This window comes from Balaenoptera physalus, assembly GCF_965194825.1.
Source record: "Balaenoptera physalus genome assembly, chromosome: 5".
NCBI lineage: Eukaryota > Metazoa > Chordata > Mammalia > Artiodactyla > Balaenopteridae > Balaenoptera > Balaenoptera physalus.
The window spans coordinates 60,069,542-60,095,907 of NC_138884.1; the positions used below are offsets into that span (position 1 = coordinate 60,069,542).

A 26,366-nucleotide genomic window follows, 5' to 3' on the forward strand; every position below is an offset into this window, starting at 1 on the left:
TATATGGCCTAGTATGCTTGGTTGAGAAAAATCTCTAATCTTTACCTTTTTCCTCTTTTATAAATTGGTTAGTTAGCAATTATTTATTTTTTGGTTTTTATCTGAACACTTATAAAGCAGTTTCAGAACCATTTCCTCTTTATTTTCTTCTACTGAAACAGAGAGAAAAACTATAAATTATAAATCATGTAAGATCCTGTCAGGAAAGCCTCAGATTAAACGTTTTATAAGATCATGACTAATTCATTACTTCTTCCTCTTATTTCCAAATCTTTGAAGTCTCAAAACCTTCCTTCCAGACAGTGAAAAATGCTTTCCAGGCTAGGTAATGTAATTCTAGAAGAAATGCTTGTCAATTGATTGCAACTGGTAGATAATACTTGAATAAATGGTAAAAGAATTAATACTGTGGGACTGAGCATTTAAGAACTACCATATTGTAGTATAGTGGTTACGAGTCTTAGCATAAGAGTCAGAAGCTTGGTATTACAGTTTAACTTTATAGTGGAGTAGCTTGGATAAGTCACTTCAAGATTATCAAACTTTCTTCATGGAGGTTTTTGTGAGAATTGAATGTGTGTGTAAATTGCTGAATATTTTGCTTGGAACACAGTAAGGACATAATAGTACCTTTTATTACCATCACTGCTTTCACTCATGATACCATGGGATAAAGGAAAGAATTAATTTAATCTTCAATGGAAAGATCGAAACACATCCCTGCTGATATTTTTCAACTGATTCTGAATTGAGCTTCAAAACCCAGCTCTAACTGACACACCATCTTCCATGTTGGTTGGTTTGTTTTTGCAGAGCAAGAGGGGGTCAGCAGTATGGACAGCCCAGCATCGCTTGGAAGAGTGCAGCCTGGAATTTAGTAAGGTGGTCTGAGTATACACTTTAGCCAAAAATACAGAAAATTATATTTTTTGAGTGAGCTCATAGACTTTTCAAAGTAACTGAGTGAGACCTGCCTTGATGTGCACACTCTACTACATATTTGATTTTTATCTCAGGAAAAGAAGCAGAAATGAGATAAAATTGTTGAACTGAGTAATCTACAGAAGTCTTTCCTGCATCTGTCTTTGTAAGTAAGAAGGTAATTTAGACAGTCTAATTGTAGTGTAGATAAATTACAATTCATATTCAAATGTGACTCACTGTATGCCCAGGATTTCCAACTAAATGTTTTATGTGAATTGTTAAAATTCTATTTTTACTTGCCTTATGGCAAGGGCTTGCAGGTAGTCATCAAGACCAAGACCTTAGACAGCATTTGTAACACCTGATGGAGGACACATGTTTGATATTCTCCCTACACTTTAGAGAAAGCTGTTCAGTGCGTGTTTCCCAAGATAAATGTGTTATTAAGACATGGCCACATTCATCAAGAGTGTACTTGTAATAGATAACTAATAAGATCCTGCTGTATAGCATAGGGAACTCTACTTCACTGTACAGTAGAAACTAATACAACATTGTAAAACAACTATACCCCAATTAAAAAAAAAAAGAAAAAAATGAAAATTCATTCTTCATTGTGCATTGTATTAAAATTAAAAGCAAATCAAGAAAAAAGAAATGTACTCCTAAAACATTTCAAGATGGATTCAAATGCAATATTCATACATAATCTTTTGAAACTTACTAAAAATTAAATTACACTTTTAAAGACCAATTTTAAAATTGGAACAAAGATTAGCATAACTAGCTATATAAATTACACACACACATCAGGCACTCTGTTGCATATTTCATTCAATTTTAACAACAATTTTATAAGTATTATCCCCATTTGTTCTGAACCATCAATTTCTTCTGTGCATTTCTTTTTTTTTTTTCAAATTTTAATCACAGGTTTTTTTGTCTTTTGTGTTTAAACACCTATTAATTTCCAGAGGCACTAGTATTTCTCAAAACCCTTTTTTTTTTTTTTTTTTTAATTAATTTATTTATTTATTTTTGGCTGTGTTGGGTCTTCGTTTTTGTGCGAGGGCTTTCTCTAGTTGCGGCGAGCGGGGGCCACTCTTCTTCGCGGTGCGCGGGCTTCTCACTATCGCGGCCTCTCTTGTTGGGGAGCACAGGCTCCAGACGCGCAGGCTCAGTAGTTGTGGCTCACGGGCCCAGCTGCTCCGCGGCATGTGGGATCTTCCCAGACCAGGGCTCGAACCCGTGTCCCCTGCATTGGCAGGCAGACTCTCAACCACTGCGCCACCAGGGAAGCCCTTCTGTGCATTTCTTAATGTATCGCATGATAATTACAAAAGATTAGTATTTGGGGATATGTATCCTAATGTTTTTAATATACTGGTAATTAAGGATGGGGAGAGAGATGTGCGTCGTAATATATAGAGTTTTACTTTTACAGCTCTTTTTAATTAACCTCTTTCTCTCTTTTTCCAGGTGGGGACCAAACTCGACGGGGAAAACTGGGATGAGTTGATAGGGAGTTTTGTCGCCTTCGTACTAACCTGGACATATTGTGAGTTCACTAGGTAAAATTAGCAAGGCATGATTGTTAAACAATTTTTCTTTTTGTCACCTTCCTACCTTCATTCCCAAGCCTCTTTGCTTCCCCCTTGTCCTTGCATCTTGGCACCTAGAACTTTGTCAGAGCTCTCCGGCAAACCAGAGCCTGCTCTCCAGAGCCTCTGCCTCTCCTTCCAAATAGAGATGACCCCTGCCACCACGCCTCCCCCTTTCCACCCCCGCCTCAGTGTTGCAGATAAAATAAGTCACTGATCTGGTTATAATGCTTGATGCTAAGATAACTGAACGGGCCATAGCTTTTATCAACGAACTTTAAAGAGAATTTGCAGAACTAAAAGCCATCTCTAATAGAAAAATATATGGGGGTTAATTTTCATTGTGGACTACCTCTTATTTATTTATTTATTTATTTTTGGCTGCGGTGGGTCTTCATTGCTGCGCGCGGGCTTTCTCTAGTTGCGGTGAGCGAGGGCTACTCTTCGTTGTGGTGCGCGGGCTTCTCATTGCGGTGGCTTCTCTCGCTGCGGAGCACGGGCTCTAGCATGAGCTTCAGTAGTTGTAGTACGTGGGCTCAGTAGTTGTGGTGCACAGGCTTAGCTGCTCCACGGCATGTGGGATTTTCCCGGACCAGGGCTCGAACCCATGTCCCCTGCATTGGCAGGTGGATTCTTAACCACTGTGCCACCAGGGAAGTCCCTGCAGAGTACCTCTTAAGAACAACTTAACAATGCACAAACAGAAGCCGCCTCCCACCCCCCCACACACACTCCTATGCTGAAAGTAAAATGACAAGAACGGAACTTTTCCAACACGTACAATCCTTTGCTTCCACACGTCTCCTCTCTTGCCCACTCTATATTTTCATACGCAGAGCTTTAGTGCTGGAGAGGTTTATATGTATGTTCTAACAGTGCACTCTTAAATGCCATGCTTCACTTCCTAGAAGTGTCCTGTAGCTTGACGCATTGTTTTATCCAAAGGAATGCATCCTTGCTGTTAGCAAGCAATCTGGTATTGATTCGGTCAGGATGAGGTTCAGAAAGCGATGCAAAGAACTAACATGTTATTCAGTATTTTAAGTGATTTTGTTTCTCTCAGTTATAAATAATTTAATCTCCCTGCATCAGAATTCAACTGTTAAATAGAAGGATGAAAGATGACTCTTACTTCTTTTGTAGTCAAAGTATATTTCCAACCACATCAGGATAAAACAACTAATAGAAACACTTTAGATTTTCAACACAGGAAAGTGCAGTGGAATTAGGGCCATTTCTAATTTAAGCTTCTAAGAGGCTCCTAGAACTATTAATTCTGTTTCTTTTAGTCTGAGATACAAGTAAGAGCTGGGTAGCTCCATTACAGATGGAAAAACTGCCCAGAGAGGGTAGGAGGTTTCTCAACATAATAAGTAGAATCGTAAAAAGGAATCAAGGGCCTCTGACTCAACAGTCCAGTGTTTTCTAAAGGCAGACCACACTTAGATGTTTAGATTCATTGCCAAATACCTACAAACACAACTAACCGCAGGCACTGTGAGATCAGGCCACTTGGGAAAAATACATAAGGACTGTAGCCTCTTGAGCGAGTGTAAAACATACCCCAGAAGTATGGTGGTGTCTCAGCTTTGTTCACGGTAACATAAAATTAGGGGAGGTGAGGGACAGAGCATCGGGGGCTGCACTATCACCATCCTGTGACCAAACTAGGATCAGTGTCTGGGGGTAACTGGCTATTTCCAAAAAGAGAAGACAACATAGGATCAAAGAAAGGCAAAACAAAGCACTTTAATGTGGATAACTGGATAATGGAAAGCTAAATATTTTTACAATCCATAGAACTCCCAGAAAGAGATGTATTTCTGTAGACAAAAGAATTTTTTTGCGTCTCTCTCTCTCCTTTTTTTTTTAAAAAAAAGAATTGCCATAGTTTTTGCTTTCCTAAAATCAGAATCTGAGACGAGGCCTTGGGTGCTGGTAGTTCATCTGTGAAGGGATCCAGGACAGCGAATAAGGAAGTAGAGAAGTGGAACAGGGAACAGTGGAAAGTCAGCGTAAGTAAGTATGCCTCACTGAGTTGCTGCTATGGGTGACAGGGAGGGTCTCCATTCCCCTGGAACTTCCAGGAAGTAGACAGAATGCCTCCTAGAATATTCTTCCTTAAATGCGTGGAGTCTGGAGTATATAACATCAGTTCTCCTCACCCAGTGGTTGAGGATGGCCCTCAGGGGCATTAACTCCTACCCCCTACTTGTAGCTCTTCTTGCGCACTAGTCAGGCACACTCCCACTACCTTGCGGAAAGCTGTGAAAGCAGAATGCAGAAAGATGCCTGTTCTTGAGGTGGGAAGATGCAGTGCAAGATGCAGCTGAGATTATTGTATAGAACTCTTCCCCACTGTTGTGACTGAAATCAGAAAAACTTTTAGGGGTATGTGATGTGGAAAACAATAAATGCATGTTGGAGGCTGCCTCTTGTACTACTCAGATGTACTGGAGCTCCAACCTGAGTTCACTTGGTCAACTGAGTCTTATTGGAATAAGCTACACTCCCCATGACTGCCCCTGGTCCTAGGTAATTATTGATATTAGTCATCTCCTTCCTTCACATTCATTCTAGATTTTCATTATCCTTGGTCTGAAATTGAGCTGATTTCATTTGCTTACCTGGTGGAGGAAACTAGACCTTCATCCCTGAGGGGTTTGAGCTTTTGGTTGTCTTTGCCTTATCTGGCCAGTTTTTGAAATTGCCCATTTCCCATTTTCCCATGGCATAGAGACACCACAAGTCCCCATAAGTGTCCTAACTCCTCATGATAATCAGGGTCAATTATTTCAATCAGGAAGGTAACCCCTTTATTTATCTGCTGGTCCACAAGCCCAAAGTGACCAGGCAGCAATTGTAGTTTTAGATTCAGTGGAACACAATTTTTGTGCCTTGGTACCAACGTTTTTCTCCTTGGAACCAGAATCTTTGAGTTGTCAGAGTTTAGCATCATGAGTTCTGGAAGCACAAAACCTGCAAGTGGGTAGCTGAGCATGGTGGTTAGAGAGATCGGTACTACTGCTACCCTTTGTTTCCCAGATCTGTGTATATATTCTAGCACCATTTATAATGGCCATTATTTGATCCTTTTCTGAACGTTCTGAGTTGCTTCTGTCCCACAATGTCTTTGCAGAAATGTCTATTGCCTGTTTTGGACCCCATATTATTAAACCATGATAATTCTTATACTAAAGTTACACATTTATTTTTTAAAAATCAAACTTCAATTATTGAGTTGTCTTTATTCCATATCCTTTGAAGGTTTTGCTGTCCTTCAGTATGATCTGCAAAATATTGCACAATGCCTATTATCTGGGAAAACAGTTGTGATTTTGCATCTCTTTCTCTAACACAAGCTCTCTATGTTCTCTTTGGGGAAGGAGGCCTCTGCCACAGGGAGAATTCTCAGCATTGTGTGGCAATGTAAGGAATGCCAGCAGTAAGTGTCAATTCCTATTTGGAGTACAAGCTGGAAGTACATCTTCATTTCACAGTGTCACATTCTTTCTGTGGGTTACCATTAAACACCCCCTCAAAGCATTAGTTAGGGTTGTTACTATTTGATCTCTTTCATGTCCCAAAAAACTTGGGCTACACTAGTGTAGATTCTATGCATTTATATTCCTCAGAAACTGTTATCACTTTACTGACAGCAGATAAAAACATGTAATTATTATTTGACAGTATTTCTTATCTTATAAAAACATGTATGGGACTGACTATTTATAAAGAGTGACTATTCCTGAGACAGCACATTTAAGCTTAGTTTAAAGCCACAATATGAAGAAGTTTTTGTATTTTATTACAAAGAACAAAGTGATTGATATTGTGGGAAAGCAATGGGAAGGGAGAAAGTAGAGACAGAATTGAAGGTATGTGCCCCTCGGCTCTCCACCTAAGATGTTTTGTTCCTTTTGAGGGGCAGCTGGAAAAATGGGGGAAAGAGGTTGTAAACAAGATCAGGAGAATGGGACTGAGATTGACTTGATCTCAAAGAAACGTCTGGCTATTTGAGCAGCTATTTTCATTTGTTATTCTCTGTTTTATCAGAACATTACTAGATTTTCACTTTGAACAAGCCAAAGCTCATTATCCTAATTCTCTCTGAACATTTTCTCTATTCTGCAAATTTCTACTGCCAATAGCCAGGTTCAAAGCATTGAATATTGGAGTAGCTCTATAGGTTACCATGTTTGTCCAACAGAAAGAACTTCCATGTGATTGTACACCTTTCATCATCAAATTCAAAATAGGGGCTACCTCTGGAGGTGCAATCAGGGAGAGTCCACAGGGGCTTCAAATACCGTAGTAATTTTTTAGTTCCCAAAGGGGGACAATTATTTACTAGATTATTTTTACACTGTTCTTAATTTCCAAAATATTTTACAATAACAATTTTTAAGCTACTCAGTTAAAAAAAAAGGATTATATACTTCTTCATGATTATTTACCTGTCAATACTGAGAATGTCTTATTAGCTCTACATCCACCTATAAATGGTAATCAGTAAAACGATACAATAGTTCTTGCAGAGATTTCATGCAAGTTCTTTTGTTCATTTACTTAACAGGAAAGAATAACTACATGATCAAGAACAGGTGATGAATATTCTTCCAAAAGTAGCCTTTGCAGAATATATGACCTCTCTTTAAGCTTCTGTCTGGCTAAGACGCTACACCATATTTTTCTTCACAGAATAGATGTACACATCTCCCTTCCAGAGTAGGTCATTAACCTACCTTTGGCTTAGCCTCGGTATTTTACTTTTTTCTTCTCTTTATTTACTAGTAGTTGGATCTGTATTTTTAGATTGCCAGGAAACTGGTGTTTATATTCAATATGATATTGTCTTTATTAATATACTTATAAACTTAACAGTCAACTTGACTTGCCTCCAGTCATGTCCTATAAATCATAATCCTTTGCTCAAATGTGTAGGACTGTCTAATTCCATGATCTCTGAGCATTCACTTTAGAAAGTGAAACTGATGCTCTATAATGTGTAATATTCCTTCCTACCTACTTAGCTTCTTCTTTTGAAGTTCTCAGGAGGGTGATACATTAATTTTGGAGCATTCTAACATAAACTGTGTAACAGATATGTTATATAATATCACTCCCAGCATCCTCAATCTTTCTATTATAGTGTTGAAATCAATATTTGACTAACATTTATTTAAAAGTTATGTAAGGCCCTTAAAACAGTTAAAAAGAGATAAAAACATTAACAGTTCCTGCAAATAGCAATCAAAATTGCTCTCTAAAAAAGGTTGCATGATTATTTCCAAGGAGATGTTTATTGGTAGCCATTAGCATAGGTAGTTGCATCTTTAAATAAGTGTCATCTTGTATTACTGGAGAGTAAAATTTAAAGGAAATTATGGGCTTTTCAAATTACTCCATGTCCCTGTTGGAATATAAAAACACATTCCTGAACAACCATAGCATTTCCATAAGCCAATAAAATGATGACTCAGAAGGTGAAATATTCTAGACCACAAACCACTTACATATGAATATTTTAAAATTATGTAAAAGTCCTATTTTAAAAGCATTCGTATAATCAAGAAAATAAATGTATTGTGCAGAAGTCATTTAACCCCTGACTCTTCCCTGAAATGTCTGAAGGCAATTCATTGATTTCATGAAATACTGTTCTAAAGGAGATTTTTAGATTTCAGACAGATTTATTATAAAGACTTTAAACATTCTTTGGGGTTCATTTTCTTTGATGTCTTAATGCAGAAAAGAATTATATATAAGGACTGTTTGCTAGTATGCAATCTATTGCATTGCTTGCAGTTCTCTGATGAGCAAATCCTAGTGTATCTCACTTCAGCCATGTTAATGGCCACTTAACAAGACTCTGAAGATCGTGGCCTGGTCCCCGGTTATTTCTATGGTCTAATATCTGGTCCAAATTTTTAGACATTTAATTCTGTTAATTACGTGGACAGAGGACTTGAGTGAAGAGCAACACCAGATGAAAAGAATGGACTAAAAAAAAAAAGAAGGAATGGACTATGTTGTGGTTGATTCGGTGGACTCAGCAGAAGGGGATGAAAACACTGAAATGGCAGCAGAGATCCAAAAACAGCAATCTACAGCACCCCATGTAACTATCTCTATTGAGATGTTACTCAATACAAACTGATGAATGATCTTGGTAATTACTCTAAAACTGTGATCTTCAAGTATGAAAATATGTATTGTGGATGACGAAGATACACTTAATTCATTGTTTTGTAGCCGCTGAAATCTTAAATAAAATTAATTTCTGCACTGAACACGGTACTGATTTTCATCCACGGAGGCAGATAGATTCACTTTAGAATATATATATTTTATGTTTTCTATAAACCAGGCAAAAACTGGGAATACAAAGATCTGGTTTTTGTCCTTGAAGAGTTCACAGTCTAGAGCGAGAGACACACTTTTTAAGACAAATACTAATAGAGTAGGCATGGAGCTCCAAAGCATATTTCATACTTCAAACTACATTTTATACTTAGTAACCTCACTATCTAAAACAGAGAAAAGTTAATATTGTGTAAATTAATTTTGGGTAAAATAATATTATCCAACTCTAAAGGCTGTCTTGAGGATTAACTGTGTTATTATAGGTAAAGTGCTCAAAATAGTGCTCGGCACATGTTAAATATTGGCAATTATTTGCACTTGTTGTCATTATGGAAACTCCACCTTTCCTTTTGTTCTTAAGTTCCTGTACAGTAGTAGCTACCATTTAATGCATGCCTACTATATACCACATATCTTACCCCAAGGAATATTTTGTTAATCCTTTCAATAACTCTCTGAAATAACTGCTATAGATTCTCATTTATAAATGGAAAATTCAACATTCAGAAATTAAATAATTTTCCCAATTTCAGCTCTAGTAAGTCCAGAGCTAAAATTCAGTCTATAATTTTCTACTAAACCACACAACCCCATGGATAGAGATCATTAATGAAGAATTGGGATTAAACTGCTTAGTTCTCTGAGGGATTGGCTCTTTCAATCCACCCTTTGTTCCCTTTTGGAGGAAAGACAGACACTGAGAGAACTATTATAACTTATAGGGAACTGGAAAAATATACAAAGTCAATCCAATGCGTTGTTCTAACGTTTCCTCCCTTTTCACAGCTGGCCTGTACAGAAGATGGAGTTTGTGGTCCTTGATGAATGGAGAAGAAGTATGTGAGCATTATACTTCCCACATTCAATGGTTTGTAGAAAAATCTATATTTCCAAGTCTATCATGTCATATTCATAGGACATTATTAATAATCTCAAATCATCCCAAAGCAGTGAGCAATCAGGAGAGAACTGGATGAATATGATCCTTGAGGAACAGGGATGAATGAAGTAGGGAAGAGGCATGCTTTGCTTCGCCAGGACCTGCACCTGTGGCCCTGACCAGCCTACTCTTTGCTTGGTTCCTCCCTATGTCCTTCTCAAAGTAAACTAAGTAAGCAGGGTAACGAAGTGTGCTTAAATTGGGTTTTTAACAATACTCAACTGTCTTATTGAATGGGCATCTTGATTATTTTCTTTGTTTTAAAACTTAGACATGTGTGTGTGCATATGGACATACTCTTTTTTTTCAAGGTAATAAATAGTTAAAATTTATTAGATGGTTAACTATGTGCCTGGACTGTTCTATGCACTTTACATTATTTCATTTAAGCTTTAAAACAGGTCTATGAGTTAGGTATTATTATTAACCCATTTTCACAGATGAGGAAACTGAGGCCCAAGATGATAAGGCTGGTAGACTATATGAGATCATAAAGCTGGTAAAAATGAGAAGCCAGACAGCCAAATGCAGACCTTGAGTTTTTATGTGTTATGTTAGACTGCTTTCCATGTTCCTTAGAAAATTTGGAAAATAATTGAGAAATAAATGTCACCTATAATTGCATTGCCAAAAGATAGCCATTATCTATATTTTTACAGTTTTGTGTACATAAAAATATTATGCCAAAGTTTTCATATTTTCACTTGATACATCATAATGCACAATTTAAGATATTTTAAATTTTTTGAACATTATGACTTTTTTATTTTCCATGGTATATCATCATTTATTTAACAATTTCCATGGTTTTAAGAATTTATGTGGCTCATTTTTAATCATAAAAGTATTATATTGATACCTTTGTGTTTAAAGTTTTTTATGTAATTATTTAAGATTATCTTTTAGGATACATTCCTAGAAGTCTAATTCCTATTCCAAAGACACAATTTTGTTTTAATGCTTCAGATTTTTTTTGAATAAAAATTTATTTAGAACTTCCCATGAGACTTTCTGTCTATTCTTTCTGTTGACCCCTTATTTGCCCCTTTGTGATGGCTTTAACTCCCAAAGAATTCCGAATTTCCAATCATTTAGAGTTAGAGGACAAGTTAATTTTTAAATGGAGGTCACTATTTACTTTAGCTAATATTAGTATAGCAAGTTAGTGTTCTTTAGATTCTTGAGTGCTTCTGGATCGAGTTCTGTCTGTGCTGCCACTTACCCCAGAAAGTCTGGCTCTTCTTGAATTCTTTCCAGTTTCTCTCTTCCAGGCTTTCACATTCTGCCTGTCTCACAATATTATTGAAATGTGGCTTCAACCTCCAGGTTCAAGGTAGATCTGCTGCTTTCCTAGCTTCTTTGGTGGCTGAAGGCCTGCTTGTTTTGGGGGGCGGGGGGTCTGGGCAAACAGACCTTGCATCTGAGGACACCTGCTTGTCCTCCCAAGTCCCCCGACTTCCCTTGGAGGCTGGGCTCTATGGCCAGGTTTTTACTTGGAGTTGTTGTGGAACATAACATGTCTAGGAGGGAGGGAAAGGAAAACATCTTTCAACCGACAAAATGTCTCATAAACATGACCTGAGAATAATTCAAAATCCTGGAGATAAGTGGGACTGTAATTATTCTCAACACCATAACTCAACACTTAAAAAATTCACCATGAAGAGAGAAACTTTTCAATTGCACACTTAGTGATAAATCCACATTGCAAACAAAAGGTAGAATAACACAAATTAGTTAGCTGGCAAATGAATTTCAACTTTTAATGAAAGGACTGGGAAGAGCTTTGCAATGAGTTGCAAAGATGATGGCCATGGGAGGCTGCAGAAGATCATTAGAGACCAATTGTATTGTCCATGACAGCTTTCTGTTTAGATGAGATATTAGTACCAGCCTTATAGAAATAGAGACCAGAAGGAGAAGAATCCTGTGAATCAAGCTGAGGACTAGGAGATAAGAACCAGAAAACCTGGGGTCTAATCCTAGCCTTGACAATGACTTTATATATTTGGACAAATTACTTTAACTTTTGTTTCTTAATAGCAAGTGCTAACTATGAGGGAACTTACATTGCAATAACAAATACTAACTACAAGAAAAATTACAAAGCAATCCATTCAGGTAAGATGCTTTATCTGAAGAAGATGTGGGAATAGAAGTCACTGTTCACCTTGCAATCCATATCATCTTTTAAGTGTGTGTGTGTTTTAGTATTAATATTTACAAATTTTTATGAAATAATGGAAAAATAGTTGTTATATTCCAGCATATAACAGTTGAAATCATTCTAAAATGTTGGTCAGCTGGTGGAGGAATTAACAAAGATCAAAGCCTCATAAAGATATTCATTGGCCAGATTGCATCTCTTAGATTATTCATTTCCCAAAAGAAGGAAAATACAGACTCATTTTGTTAATCACATGTTGACAGATTTTTGGAACCATAGAAAAGAGAATAGTCAGTCTTATTCAAAACACTTTTAAACATTTATCTCGAATCCTGAGTGACATTTCTTAACAAAGAAAGTATCCTGGCTGAGGCACAAGAGGTCAGGGAACACAGTAGAGAGGTAATGGGATATTCTAGGGACAGACAGCCAAGAGCTTAGAAGATTTACAAATTCACTGAAACAAATATGGCTTGATTGTCTATGACTAAAAACTTGAACTTAGATAAGAAAAACTAGAAAATAAAATGGAATAAAGTGTGGAATGTATTCTAAAGCCAAACAGGATAAGTAAAATCTAAACCCCATTTTGTAATGATTTGATAGGAAGTTCCTTGGAAACTACTGCATTACACAACTTGCCAAAGAAGCATGTTATTATTGATAGAGGGGATCTGTTCACTTCTAGCATGGTAATTAATTATTTATTCTAATGTGAGAGAGAAAAATAGGCCCCTATTAATAGATTTCCGGGGATCTAGTAAATCAGTACTTGAAAAACTATATGGAAAAGGAAATCTACATCTTTTTGCTTGGCAGAAAAACAAGGTAGTAAAATATTAGGCGGCAGGCCCAGATTTGCATTTTCTGTCATCAGTTTAAAATTTATAAGTGGGTTATATTCTAAAATTTTTAATCCAAGTTTGTTGGTTAGTATTTGAAACGTTTTTCCTCTAGAAATAATGTTCTGGATGATGGATTACTTCACAGAATTACCTTTGTCCTGACACACCCTCAACACACACACACACACACACACACACACACACACACACACACACATTTCTATCAATTTCATTTTACTCATTTGAAGATGGAAATAATAACTTCCTCATAGGGTAGTTTGTTGTCAGCCTTAAGTAAGGCAAGGTAAGCAAAAATTCTATTTACATTGCAATATCCTACAAAATATTAATTATTAATGTACTCTAGTACTATATGGTTTAGCTTCTCTTTGGATTAAATCACCCTTTGTAAACAAGGTCGATAACTAAGTACTATTTATAATGTTTCTATAGAGGAAAGTGCATTGTGTGTCAAGAAGAGGCTGCAGCGGATCAAGAAATATGGAGTCCCCAGCTGTGGTGCTGCCAGCCAGCCTTCTGGCCAACAGAAATATTTCTTCACTGCTTCCCCTCCCTTTCCCAGCTGTAGTGATTGCTATTTCCCAGAAAGCAACGTACAGCTATTCTCATTCCTCTGGTGGGCCCATATCCTGTGTTTACCATATTATCCTCCCTTTTTTCATAATTTCCTTGCCTCTATTCTCTAGCTGTTTCATGCATATGAGATTTGTTTCTTTTATTAGATTCTAAACTGTTGGGAAGCCAGACCCATATTTTGCACCTGTAGACTCAGGGTACGTAGTACAGCTATAGGCACAAAATCGGCACTTGACAAATGCTAAGTAGAGAACAGGAGGGCACTTTCCAGGTAAAGTTAATGCTATTACAAAGCTAGAAGGTGAAAATAGCCCTGTTGCCTCCAAGAAGTATTATATGGATTGAAGGAAAGGCAGTAAGATCCAAACCACACGGAGGAGTGGTAATGACTCCATAAAAGATTTATGAGCCATGGCCAAGCTTGAAGATATTTGAGAAGCAAATCACTTGATAAGAATGTTTAATAAAAGTAGTTTCTCAAGAAACAGAGAAGTTCTATATATCAGAAGTTTAGAAAAACAATTTTTTAATGGGAAAAGAAGATGGCATCTATTAGGAAAGTCATTTTCAGGAGAGTAAATTTAGGTTAATGCTATACTGAGTAAATCTAAGAAATTATATCATTCAGGCTGCAAGGTAGATGTCTAACTCATCTTCCTTGTCATCTGCACCACCTACAATAGATAGATAATTACCTCTACTTTCCTTATTTTGAGCTGTGTTGACTTAGCTAAAAGCTGAAATCACAATTACAATATTTAACATTTTGAACACTCACTATGTGCAAAGACTATTTCACCTGCTTTGTATGGATTATAATATTTAATCATTGCATTAATGTGATGATTTAGGAACCACTGAGGAAACTGCTGCTCAGAAATTTTAATTACCTTGCCAAGGCTATACTGCTCACAAGTGATGGAGTCAGGGTTAGAGCTCAACAATCACTATTTCTAAACCACATTTCTCAGCCACTATGCCATAACACCTTCCAAATATGAAGAAAGCTTATTCACTTAGGTGGTCTAAATCTGTGTTTTGATGTGAAAAAAAACTCCCACCTCCCTCTAAATTAATGTATATGCTGTCCTCTGCTCTAGATCCATTATAATCATCACTTATAGTTTCGATCCCCAAATGCCCTGCCTGTTGGCCCTTCCTTCTTTCCTTATTTTCCAACTTTACCCAGTTGAAAACATTGCACAATGGCTCACCCACCCATTGGCGGTCTGTGGCTAATTTTGGTTATGTGTTAGTGGGAAACAGACATTAAGAGGGCTGGCAAGTGAAGGGGTTGGTTTGGTTTCATTCTTCTTTTGTCCTTCTCTGAAACCCATAACTAATGATCCAAAACAGTGCCTATCTTCTGCCTGGCTTCTCACCAAGACTGGCTTTGAGGCTAGACATACCTAGGTTGAGGTCAGGGTGTGTGATTTTTCATCTCTCGCAGCAGATGTAAGAAGAAGCTCAAAAAAGATGGGGAATGAAACTTCTACTATGTGCTTACTCTGCATCAGTCTAGCTACTCTATGTAAATTGTTTCCTATGATCTTCACAACAACCTTTGGAGGGGGAAAGTACTCTAATTATTTCAGGAGAAAACAGGGTGGCCCTAGTTTTAGAAAAATGCCCACATTCACACCACTTTAAATGACAGAACAAGCATCAGGTTTACCTGATTCCAAAGCCTGTGCTCTTTGCATCCCAGGGGCTGGGAGTTATCCAAGGGTAAAGAGTTATGGGATTACAAGCTCCCTGTGTGAATACTTCTTGATAATAAAAACTATCCTTTTGGAAGACCTTCAAGATGGAGGAGGAGTAAGACGTGGAGATCACCTTCCTCCCCACAAATATATCAAAAATACATCTACATGTGGAACGACTCCTACAGAACACCTACTGAACGCTGGCAGAAGACCTCAGACTTCCAAAAAGGCAAGAAAATCCCCATGTACCTGGGTAGGGCAAGAGAAAAAAGAAAAAAAAGAGTCAAAGGGATAGGAATGGGTCCTGTGCCTCTGGGAGGGAGATGTGAAGGAGGAAAAGTTTCCACACAGTAGGAAGTCCCCTCACTGGTGGGGACAGGGGGTGGGGAGCTTCAGAGCCACGGAGGAGAGCGCAGCAACAGGGGTGCAGAGGCCAAAGTGGAGAGATTCCCACACAGAGGATTGGTGCAACCAGAACTCACCAGCCCGAGAATCTTGTCTGCTCACCTGTCAGGCAGGTGGGGGCTGGGAGATGAGGCTTGGGCTTCAGAGGTCAGACCCCAGGGAGAGGACTGGGGTTGGCTGCGTGAACACAGCCTGAAGGGGGCTAGTGTGACACAGCTAGCTGGGAGGGAGTCCAGGAAAAAGTCTGGACCTGCCAGAGAGGCAAGAGACCATTGTTTCAGGGTGAGTGAAGAGAGAGGCTTCCTGCTCCGTGTACCCACAGACAGCAGAGCACTGCCTAAGTGAGCTCCAGAAACGGGGTTGAGCTGCAGCTATCATCTTGAACCCCAGAGGCGGACACGGACCGCTACCACTGCTGCCACTGCCACCAAGGGTCCTGTGTGCAAACACAGGTCACTACCCACACCCTCCTGGGAACCTGTGCAGCATGCCATTGCCAGGATCCCATGATCCAGGGCCAACTTCCCTGGGAGAACACAAGATGCATCTCAGGCTGTTGCAACTACACGCCAGCCTCTGCCACTTCAGGCACTCCCCGCATGCAGTTATGACTACCGTACCCCTCCCTATCTCCAGCCTGAGTGAGCAAGAGAGCCCTAATCAGCCACTGCTTTGACCAACTCCTGTCTGGGGGGGGGAACAGATGCCTGAGGGCAACCTACATGCAGAGGTGGGACCAAAACCAAAGCTGAACCCCAGGAGCTGTGCGAACAAAGAAGAGAAAGGGAAATCTCTCTGAGTAGCCTCAGGAGCAGTGGATTAAATCCCCAAAACCGGCTTGGTAAACCCTGCATCTGTGGAATACCTGAATAGACAACGACTGTTCCCAAAATTGAGGCGGTGGACTTTGGGGGCAACTGTGGACATAGGGTTTGCTTTCTGTGTTTGATTTGTTTTTGGTTTTATGTTTCTCTTAGTTTAGTTTTTAGTGTTTGTTTTCATTTGTGGTTTTGTTTATTGGTTTGGTTGCTCTCTTCCTTCATTTAAAAAAAATTATTTTTCCCTCTTTTTGTGACTGTGTGTGTGTATGTTTCTTTGTATGATTTTGTCTGTTTAGTTTTGTTTTTACCATTTGTTTTTGGGTTCTGTGTGTTCATTTTTTTGTTGTTTGTTTTCTTGCTTTTCTTCTGTGACATGCGGCTGCCAGGGTCTTAATGATCTGGCCAGGTGTTGGGCCTGAGCCTCCGAGGTGGGAAAGCTGAGTCCAGGACATTGGATGACCAGAGACCTCCCAGTCCCAAGTAATATTAATCGGTGAGAGCTCTCCCAGAGATCTCCATCTCAACACTAAACCCCAGCTTACCCAACGGCCAGCAAGCTCCAGTGCTGGACACCTAACGCCAAACAAGACAGGAACACAACACCACCCATTAGCAGACAGGCTGCCTAAAGTCATACTAAGTTCACAGACACCTTAAAACACACCACCAGACATGGCTCTGCCCACCTGAGGGACAACATCCAGCCCCACCAACTAGAACACAGGCACTAGTGTTCCCAACAGGAAGCCTACACAAGCCACTGAACCAACCTCACTCACTGGGGGCAGACACCAGACATAAGAGGATCTACAAACCTGCAGCCTGTGAAAAGGAGACCCCAAACACAGTAAGTTCAACAAAATGAGAAGACAGAGAACTATGCAACAGGTGAAGGAGCAAGGTAAAAACCGACTAGACCAAACAAATGAAGAGGAAATAGGCAGTCTATCTGAAAAAGAATTCACAGTAATGACAGTAAAGAGGATCCAAAAACTCAGAGATAGAATGTAGAAAATACAAAAAACGTTTAACAAGGACCTAGAAGAACTAAAGAGCAAACAATGATGAACAACACAATAAATGAAATTATAAATACTCTAGAAGGAATCAGTAGCAGAAAAACTGAGGCAGAAGAATGGATAAGTGACATGGAAGATAGAATAGTGGAAATAAGTACCACAGAGCAGAATAAAGAAAAAAGAATAAAAAGAACTGAGGACAGTTTCAGAGACGTCTGAGACAACATTAAATGCAACAACATTTGAATTATAGGGGTCCCAGAAGAAGAAGAGAAAAAGAAAAGTCTGAGAAAATATTTGAAGAGATTATAGTTGAAAACTTCCCTAACATGGGAAAGGAAATAGTCAATCAAGTCCAGGAAGCGCAGAGTCCCATACAGGATAAACCCAAGGAGAAACACAACAAGACACATATTAATCAAACTATCAAAAATTGAATACAAAGAAAAACTATTAAAAGCAGCAAGGGAAAAGCAACAAATAACATACAAGGGAATCCCCATAAGGTTAACAGCTGATCTTTCAGCAGAAACACTGCAAGTCAGAGGGAATGGCAGGACATATTTAAAGTGATGAAGGGGAAAGACATACAACCAAGGGTACTCTACCCAGCAAGGATCTCATTCAGATTTGACGGAGAAATTGAAAACTTTACAGACAAGCAAAGTTAAGAGAATTCATCACCACCAAACCAGGTTTACAACAAATGCTAAGGGAACTTCTCTAGGCAGGAAACACAAGAGAAGGAAAAGACCTACAAAAGCAAACCCAAAACAATTAAGAAAATGGTAACAGGAACATACATACCGATAATTACCTTAAATGTAAATGGATTAACTGCTCCAACCAAAAGACACAGACTGGCTGAATGGGTACAAACACAAGACCCATATATATGCTGTCCCCAAGAGACCCACTTCAGACTTATGGACACATACAGACTGAAAGTCAGTGGATGGAAACAAATGTTTCATGCAAATGGAAATCAAAAGAAAGCTGGAGTAGCAATACTCATATCAGACAAAATAGACTTTAAAATAAAGACTATAACAGAGACAAAGAAGGACACTACATAATGATCAAGGGATCAATCCAAGAAGAAGATATAACAATTGTAAATATTTATGCACCCAACATAGGAGCACCTCAAAACATAAGGCAAATGCTAACAGCTTTAAAAGGGGAAATTGACAGTAACACAATAACAGTACGGGACTTTAACTCCCCCCTTACACCAATGGACAGATCATGCAAAGTGAAAATAAATAAGGAAACAAAAGCTTTAACTGACACTTTAGAGCAGATGGACTTAACTGATATTTATAGGACATTCCATCCAAAAACAACAGAATACACTTTCTTCTCAAGTGCACATGGAACATTCTCCAGGATAGATCATACGTTGGGTCACAAATCAACCCTCAGTAAATTTAAAAAAATTGAAACTGCATCAAGTATCTTTTCCAACCACAACACTATGAGACTACATATCAATTACAGGAACAAAAACGTAAAAAATACAAACAAATGGAGGCTAAACAATACACTACTAAATAACCAAGATATCACTGAGGAAATCAAAATATACCTAGAAATAAATGACAATGAAAACACAACGACCCAAAACCTATGGGATGCAGCAAAAGTGGTTCTAAGAGGGAAGTTTATAGCAATACAATCCTACCTCAAGAAACAAGAAACATCTCAAATAAACAACCTAACCTTACACCTAAAGCAATTAAAGAAGGACAAAAAATCCAAAGGTACCAGAAAGAAAGAAATCATAAGGATCACATCAGAAATAAATGAAAAAGAAATGAAGGAAACAATAGCAAAGATCAATAAAACTAAAAGCTGGTTCCTTGAGAAGATAAACAAAATTGATAAACCATTAGCCAGACTCATCAGGAAAAAAAGGGAGAAGACTCAAATAAACAGAATTAGAAATGAAAAAGGAGACGTAACAACTGCAGAAATACAAAGGATCATGAGAGACTACTACAAGCAAGTGCATGCCAATAAAATGGATAACCTGGAAGAAATGGACAAATCTTAGAAATGCACAACCTTCTGAGACTGAACCAGGAAGAAAGAGAAAATATGAACAGAACAATCACAAGCACTGAAATTGAAACTGTGATTAAAAATCTTCCAACAAACAAAAGCCAAGGACCAGATGGCTTCACTGGAGAATTCTATCAAACATTTAGAGAAGAGCTAACACCTATCCTTCTCAAACTCTTCCAAAATATAGCAGAGGGAGGAACACTCCCAAACTCATTCTACGAGGCCACCATCACCCTGATACCAAAACCAGACAAAGATGTCACAAATAAAGAAAACTACAGGCCAGTATCACTGATGAACATAGATGCAAAAATGCTCAACAAAATACTAGCAAACAAAATCCAACAGCACATTAAAAGGATCATACAATATGGTCAAGTGGGGCTTATCCCAGGAATGCAAGGATTTTTCAATATACACAAATCAATCAATGTGATACACCATGTTAACAAATTGAAGGAGAAAATCCATATGATCATCTCAATAGATGCAGAAAAAGCTTTTGACAAAACTCAACACCCATTTATGATAAAAACTCTCAAGAAAGTGGGCATAGAGGGGAACCTACCTCAACATAATAAAGGCCATATATGACAAACCCACAACCAACATCATTTTCAATGGTGAAAAACTGAAACCATTTCCTCTAACATCAGGAACAAGAGAAGAGTGCCCACTCTCACCACTATTATTCAACATAGTTTTGGAAATTTTAGCCATGGCAATCAGAGAATAAAAAGGAATCCAAATCAGAAAATAAGAAGTAAAGCTGTCACTGTTTGCAGATGACATGATACTATACATAGAGAATCCTAAAGATGCTACCAGAAAACTACGAGAGCTAATCAATGAATTCGGTAGAGTAGCAGGATACAAAAGTAATGCACAGAAGTCTCTTGCATTCCTATACACTAATGATGAAAAATCTGAAAGAGAAATTAAGGAAACACTCTCATTTTTCACTGCAACAAAAAGAATAAGATACCTAGGAATAAACCTACCTAAGGAGACAAAAGACCTGTATGCAGAAAACTATAAGACACTGATGAAGGAAATTAAAGATGATACAAACAAATGGAGAGATATACCTTATTCTTGCATTGAAAGAATCAACATTGTGAAAATGACTATACTACTGAAAGCAATCTACAGATTCAATGCAATCCCTATCAAACTACCACTGGCATTTTTCACACAACTAGAACAAAAAAATTCACAATTTGTATGGAAACACAAAAGACCCTGAATAACCAAAGCAATCTTGAGAAAGAAAAATGGAGCTGCAGGAATCAGGCTCCCTGACTTCAGACTATACTACCAAGCTACAGTAATCAAGACAGTATGGTACTAGCACAAAAACAGAAATATAGATCAATGGAACAGGATAGAAAGCCCAGAGATAAGCCCATGTACATATGGCCACCTTATCTTTGACAAAGGAGGCAAGAATATACAATGGAGAAAAGAGAGTCTCTTCAATAAGTGGTACTGGGAAAACTGGACATGTAAAAGTATGAAACTAGAACACTTCCTAACACCATATGCAAAAATAGACTCAAAATGGATTAAAGACCTAAATGTAAAACCAGACACTATTAACTCTTAGAGGAAAACATAGGCAGAACACTCTATAACATAAATCACAGCAAGATCCTTTTTGACCCACCACCTAGAGAAATGGATATAAAAACAAAAATAAGCAAATGTGACCTAATGAAACTTAAAAGCTTTTGCACAGCAAAGGAAACCATAAACAAGATGAAAAGACAACAAACAAAAGAACTGACAAACGATTAATCTCTAAAATATACCAGCAGCTCATGCAGCTCAATATCAAAAAGCAAACAACCCAATCCAAAAATGGGTGGAAGACCTAAATAGACATTTCTCCAAAGAAGATATACAGATTGCCAACAAACACATGAAAGGATGCTCAACATCATTAATCATTAGAGAAATGCAAATCAAAACTACAATGAAGTATCACCTCACACTGGTTAGAATGGGCATTATCAGAAAATTTATAAAGAACAAATGCTGGTGAGGGTGTGGAGAAAAGGGAACCCTCTTGCACTGTTGGTGGGAATGTAAATTGATACAGCCACTATGGAGAACAGTATGGAGGTTCCTTAAAAAACTAAAAATAAAACTACCAGATGACCCAGCAATCCCACTTCTGGGCATATACCCTGAGAAGCCATAATTCTAAAAGAATCATGTACCATGATGTTCACTGCAGCTCTATTTACTATAGCCAGGACAAGGAAGCAACCTAAGTGTCCACTGACAGATGAATGGATAAAGAAGATGTGGCACATATATACAATGGAATATTACTCACCCATAAAAAGAAACGAAACTGAGTTATTTGTAGTGAGGTGGATGGACCTTGTGTCTGACATACGGAGTGAAGTAAGTCAGAAAGAGAAAAACAAATATCATATGCTAACACATATATATGGAATCTAAAAAAAAAAAAAAAAAAGGTTCTGAGGATCCTAAGGGCAGGACAGGAATAACAATGCAGATGTAGAGAATGGACTTGAGGGCACAGGGAGAGGGAAGGGTAAGCTGGGACAAAGTGAGAGAGTAGCAGTGACATATATATGCTACTAAATGTATAAGATAGCTAGTGGGAAGCAGCTGCATAGTACAGGGAGATTACCCGGGTGCTTTGTGACCACCTAGAGGGGTAGGATAGGGAGTTTGGGAGGGAGATGCAAAAGGGAGGGGATATGGGGATATATGTATACATATAGCTGATTCACTTTGTTATACAGCAGAAAGTAACACACCATTGTAAAGCATCATACTCCAATAAAGATGTCCAAAAAAATCCCCAAACTATCCTTTTGTGAGTGATTGCTAGGAACCAGGCTCTTTGCTGAGAACTTTGCATGTGTTTGTAACTAACTTTGTACCTAATTTAATCCCTCACAACTCTATGAAATAGGTAGTTATGCTTATTATATATCAGGCATTGTTCTAAACCCTTGACATGAATTACTTCATTCAGTCCTCATAACAACCCTATGAAGTAGCTATCATTATCATCCTTGTTTTACAGATGAGGAAAATAAGCCACTGATCAGGTAAATCATCTGCTCAATGTCACACAGCTATCAAGTGGCAGGATTCACTTTGGACACCATACTTCTATGCTCACTGAGCTCAGCTGCCTTTTACCATTCATGTTGTCCCCAGAGCTCTCTTCCTAAAACTTTGATCCAGTCATATCTATCCCCCTCTTAATGACCTGCAATAATTTCCCATTATTTATGAAACAAATTCAAAAATATTTTGCTCAGCATTCAAGGCTGTCCACAATTTGGGTCTCATAACATTCTATCTTATTTCTCCTTCTTTTGACTAGCTGCTCTATCTACTCTGGACTAATTGCCACCCCTAAACTAGCCAATCATACTCAGAAATTCATGATTTTTTTCGCAGATTGGAAGACTCTTCTTTAGCTTTCAAAATCCAGATCAATGTTCAAGCTATCTCAAGTGTTTCTCTTCCCACAAAGCCTACCTTGTTTTCTCTTCACAGAGTAACCACCGCCTTCTTCTGTCCTTATTTATACTGACATTATATCATGTCTTTTACGCTGCTCTGCATTATACTGTGGCGTTTGTTCCTCTTCCATTCAGATGAAACCCTGCAACTCTTGAGGTCAAGGACTCTGTCTTATTAACATCCCAGTGCCTAACATTTAGTATAGATTGTTGACATTCACGAACATTCCTGGATGAATGAGTGTATGAGTAAGTGAATGAAAGTACTGAATATGTTTTCAGCTTTGTGGGAAAAACAGAAGTTCGAAGTGTTAGTGAAATAAATTAACTTTCAGAGTAAATAAAAATTCTTTCTGTATTGCATGCATGTTTCAGGTAAGTGTGCAGCAATATTTTCTGTTTTTGATAAAACTAGCACATCAGAAATATTAATTTGTTCAACAAGACTTTGATGCAAAGGAATTGTTCCTTAGTTGGAGAGATGAATAAAGTTGGTGCTATGATATTAGATGAAGATGGAGAGCATTGTTTTTCAAACACTTTTTGAACATAACTCAAGAAATTGATATTACATCTTGACTGCATGATCTATTTGTTATAATACTTCCTAGCTGTATTACTAATAGTGCAAAATTTCTCTTTGGGGACTATTTAAGGGTAGCATAGGCAAACTCTCTTTCTCATGATGTTTTAAGCTATAGCCCTTGCCACTCTTAGAATTCACCCTGAAATTTCCTGGCTCCTTGCCTTTGCTTTTGCTCTGTACAAATGCTCTTCATCTTCCTTCCTATGTCCCCCCACCTGTCACCTTGCACCCAAATTCTTAGTCACAGAGATGACTAAAATGTCCCATTCTCCACGATCTCCCGAGTAAAAAAAAAAAAAACGACTCTTATTCTCTGCTACCAATACATCATGTTTGTTTGCATTTATAATAGCATTAATCATGTTTGCTTACTTCTGTCTCTCCTAGTGGATTATAAATTGATTGCAGGAGGGGATCCTGACATTTAGCCTCATGTCATACTACTTTCCCCAAGCCATTCTAGTCTCCATTCCATTCCTTTAGTTGTGCCAAGCTCTTTCCAATATTATGGCTTTTTATTTTTGGTTTCCTCTTCCTGTGTGGTAGACATCTAGGGGAAATCACAATTAGTTTTCCATTTTACTCAGAATATGATTGTCTAGCGAGAGACTACATTTCCTACTTGCCCTTTCATAGAGGTGTAGCCATATTACAAAGCCATCTGACATCAGTAGCATATGAGTGTAAGGGATTATCTCATTTAACCCTCTCAACAACATATAGAGAAGGCACTGATATTAGCATTATACCACTTCACTAGGAAGAAATAGGCTTAGAAAGGTTGAGTAACTCAGTCAAGTAAAAGTTTATCCTTTTAAGGATACTCTTTGATGCTCATATATCTCTTGTGAGTTTGGTTTGCAAGAATCAGGTACACAATATCCAGACTGTTCTAGGATTTCTATAATTGAGATCTAGGTCCTAGTGAATTATGATGGCTACACCAAGGCAGGCCAGTTCAATGACAGCCTGTCGGAACATCCAGACGACCTTCCTGTATAAGTGCAAATTTTGGGTTGTCTGTTTAAAATTCTTCCTGGATGTCCATCTCCCTTTCCTTCCTGCTGGCTGGAAATGATGGTGGGGAGAAACTCTAGAAGTCACAGTGGAGAAAACAGACCTGCCCTTTCAGCCTGGATCCCCAGATGACTTTACAGAGCAGAGCCTGACTACTGACCCTGGATGGGAAAGGGAAAGAGAAATGAGCTTCTGTCTTGTTTAGTCATTGAATTTTAGCCTATTTATTAACCATTACTCCAAACTGACCTGTCCTGAAACACCTTTCTACCAGTAGTAAAACCTACTGGTACTTCAGATCTCAGCTTAAATGTTCTTTCCTCCAAGAGTTCTTTCTGGGCCTCTCAATCTAAATGGTTTTCCTTATACATCCTATTTATGACTCAGCTCTTCTCGGAGAAAGCTCAGCACCAGCTAGAACTCTTATTTATTTATGTAATTGTTCGTCTCTCTCCCTCACTAGATGTAAGCTCCATGAGTGCAGGGACCACATCTGCTTATTCACCAGTACTAACGCACTGTCCAGCACATGATTGGCTCCCAATAAAGATTTGCTATGTAAACACAGCTAATAGTAATAATTTGGGCACTAACTGCCTCTTATTGAGTATTTTCAATTTTCAGGAGTTGTACTAAGTGTTTTACATACATTATTTCATTTAATCCTCTCAACAACATATAGAGAAGCCACTAATAGCATCATTATCCCATGTTACTTGGGAAAAAAATAGGTTTAGAGAGATTTAGTAACTCATACAAGTGTTACACAATTCAAAGCTTATATTTTCAACTTGAGACTCTCCTCTTGGGAGTAGGATTAGCAAGAGTCAGGTGCAAAATATCCAGACAGTTCTACTAATTGAGGAATCCAGGATTTCTGCTAATTGAGATCCAGATGCTAATGAATGATGACTACACCAAAGCAGGCCAGTTTAACAGTAATATGTCTGAACACTCAGCTGACCTTATGTAATTGCAACATTTACATTCTTGTCTCTTTGTAACTGCAACAGAAACAAAGCCCAAAACACTGTTTATAATTAAAAAACTATCATCTAAAGCCTGTGTAGTTAATTCAAGATGAGGCATGAATAAACATTCTTTTGAACTCTGTATAACTCTTAAATGGGCAACTACAAGATTTTTTTGTGTTTTTTTTTTCTTTTGTAGAGTCAAAGATTTGAGTTGGAATTTATATTTCAGAGCCACACATGATAATTCTCTTCTTGTATGTTTGTTGTTAAATATCCTCTTACCTACCACATAAACCAAGCCAAGAGTTTAATAGTTAGCAGAAGAAAAATGTCTTTCCAACTGTAAGAAAACTTGTGTAAAAGACTGGGAAAAATATTAAATCAGGAGTCAGGGCACTGAGGGTCTAGGTCTGCATTGCCCAATATGGTAGCCATCACCCACAGTGGCTATTTACATTTAAATTTAAACTACAAAAATTTAAAACTCAGTTCCTCAGTCGCACTAGCCACTAGCCACATTTTAGGTGCCATCAGTCACATTTAGTGCAGTGCAGATTTATAGAATAGAATATCTTATAGAATATTTCCATCATGACAATAAATTTTATTGGAAAGCATTGTTCTAGAAATGTAATTTTTTCTTCTCAAGATACTTTTAAACTGTTAAAAATTATTGAGGACCCCAAAGAGTTTTCTTTAAAATATGAGTTATAACAATTGATATTTACTGTATTAGAAATTAAGACAGAAAATTCAAAATACCAACTCATATTCCATTAGCCATCAGAGCAATGACATCATCACACATCACTCGGT

At 38.0% G+C, this 26,366-nt stretch overlaps 1 protein-coding gene across 17 annotated transcripts in view; it reads left to right on the plus strand.

Moving 5' to 3' along the window:
• The window catches only part of LOC309661842 (uncharacterized protein), a 90,545-nt gene that overhangs the window by 47,685 nt on the left and 16,494 nt on the right, over positions 1 to 26,366 (plus strand). For 3 of the 17 annotated variants that reach the window (XR_014264295.1, XR_014264296.1, XR_014264297.1), the window contains 2 exons: positions 2,404 to 2,482; positions 9,678 to 13,290. Coding sequence is in view for 7 of the 17 variants with exons in the window: in XM_082463977.1 (XP_082320103.1) it covers positions 814 to 882; positions 2,404 to 2,482; positions 5,887 to 5,970; positions 9,678 to 9,868 (423 nt within the window). In the remaining 10 variants the exon portion in view is untranslated. The other 14 variants (XR_014264289.1, XM_082463978.1, XR_014264290.1 and 11 more) reach the window with 12 other exon arrangements.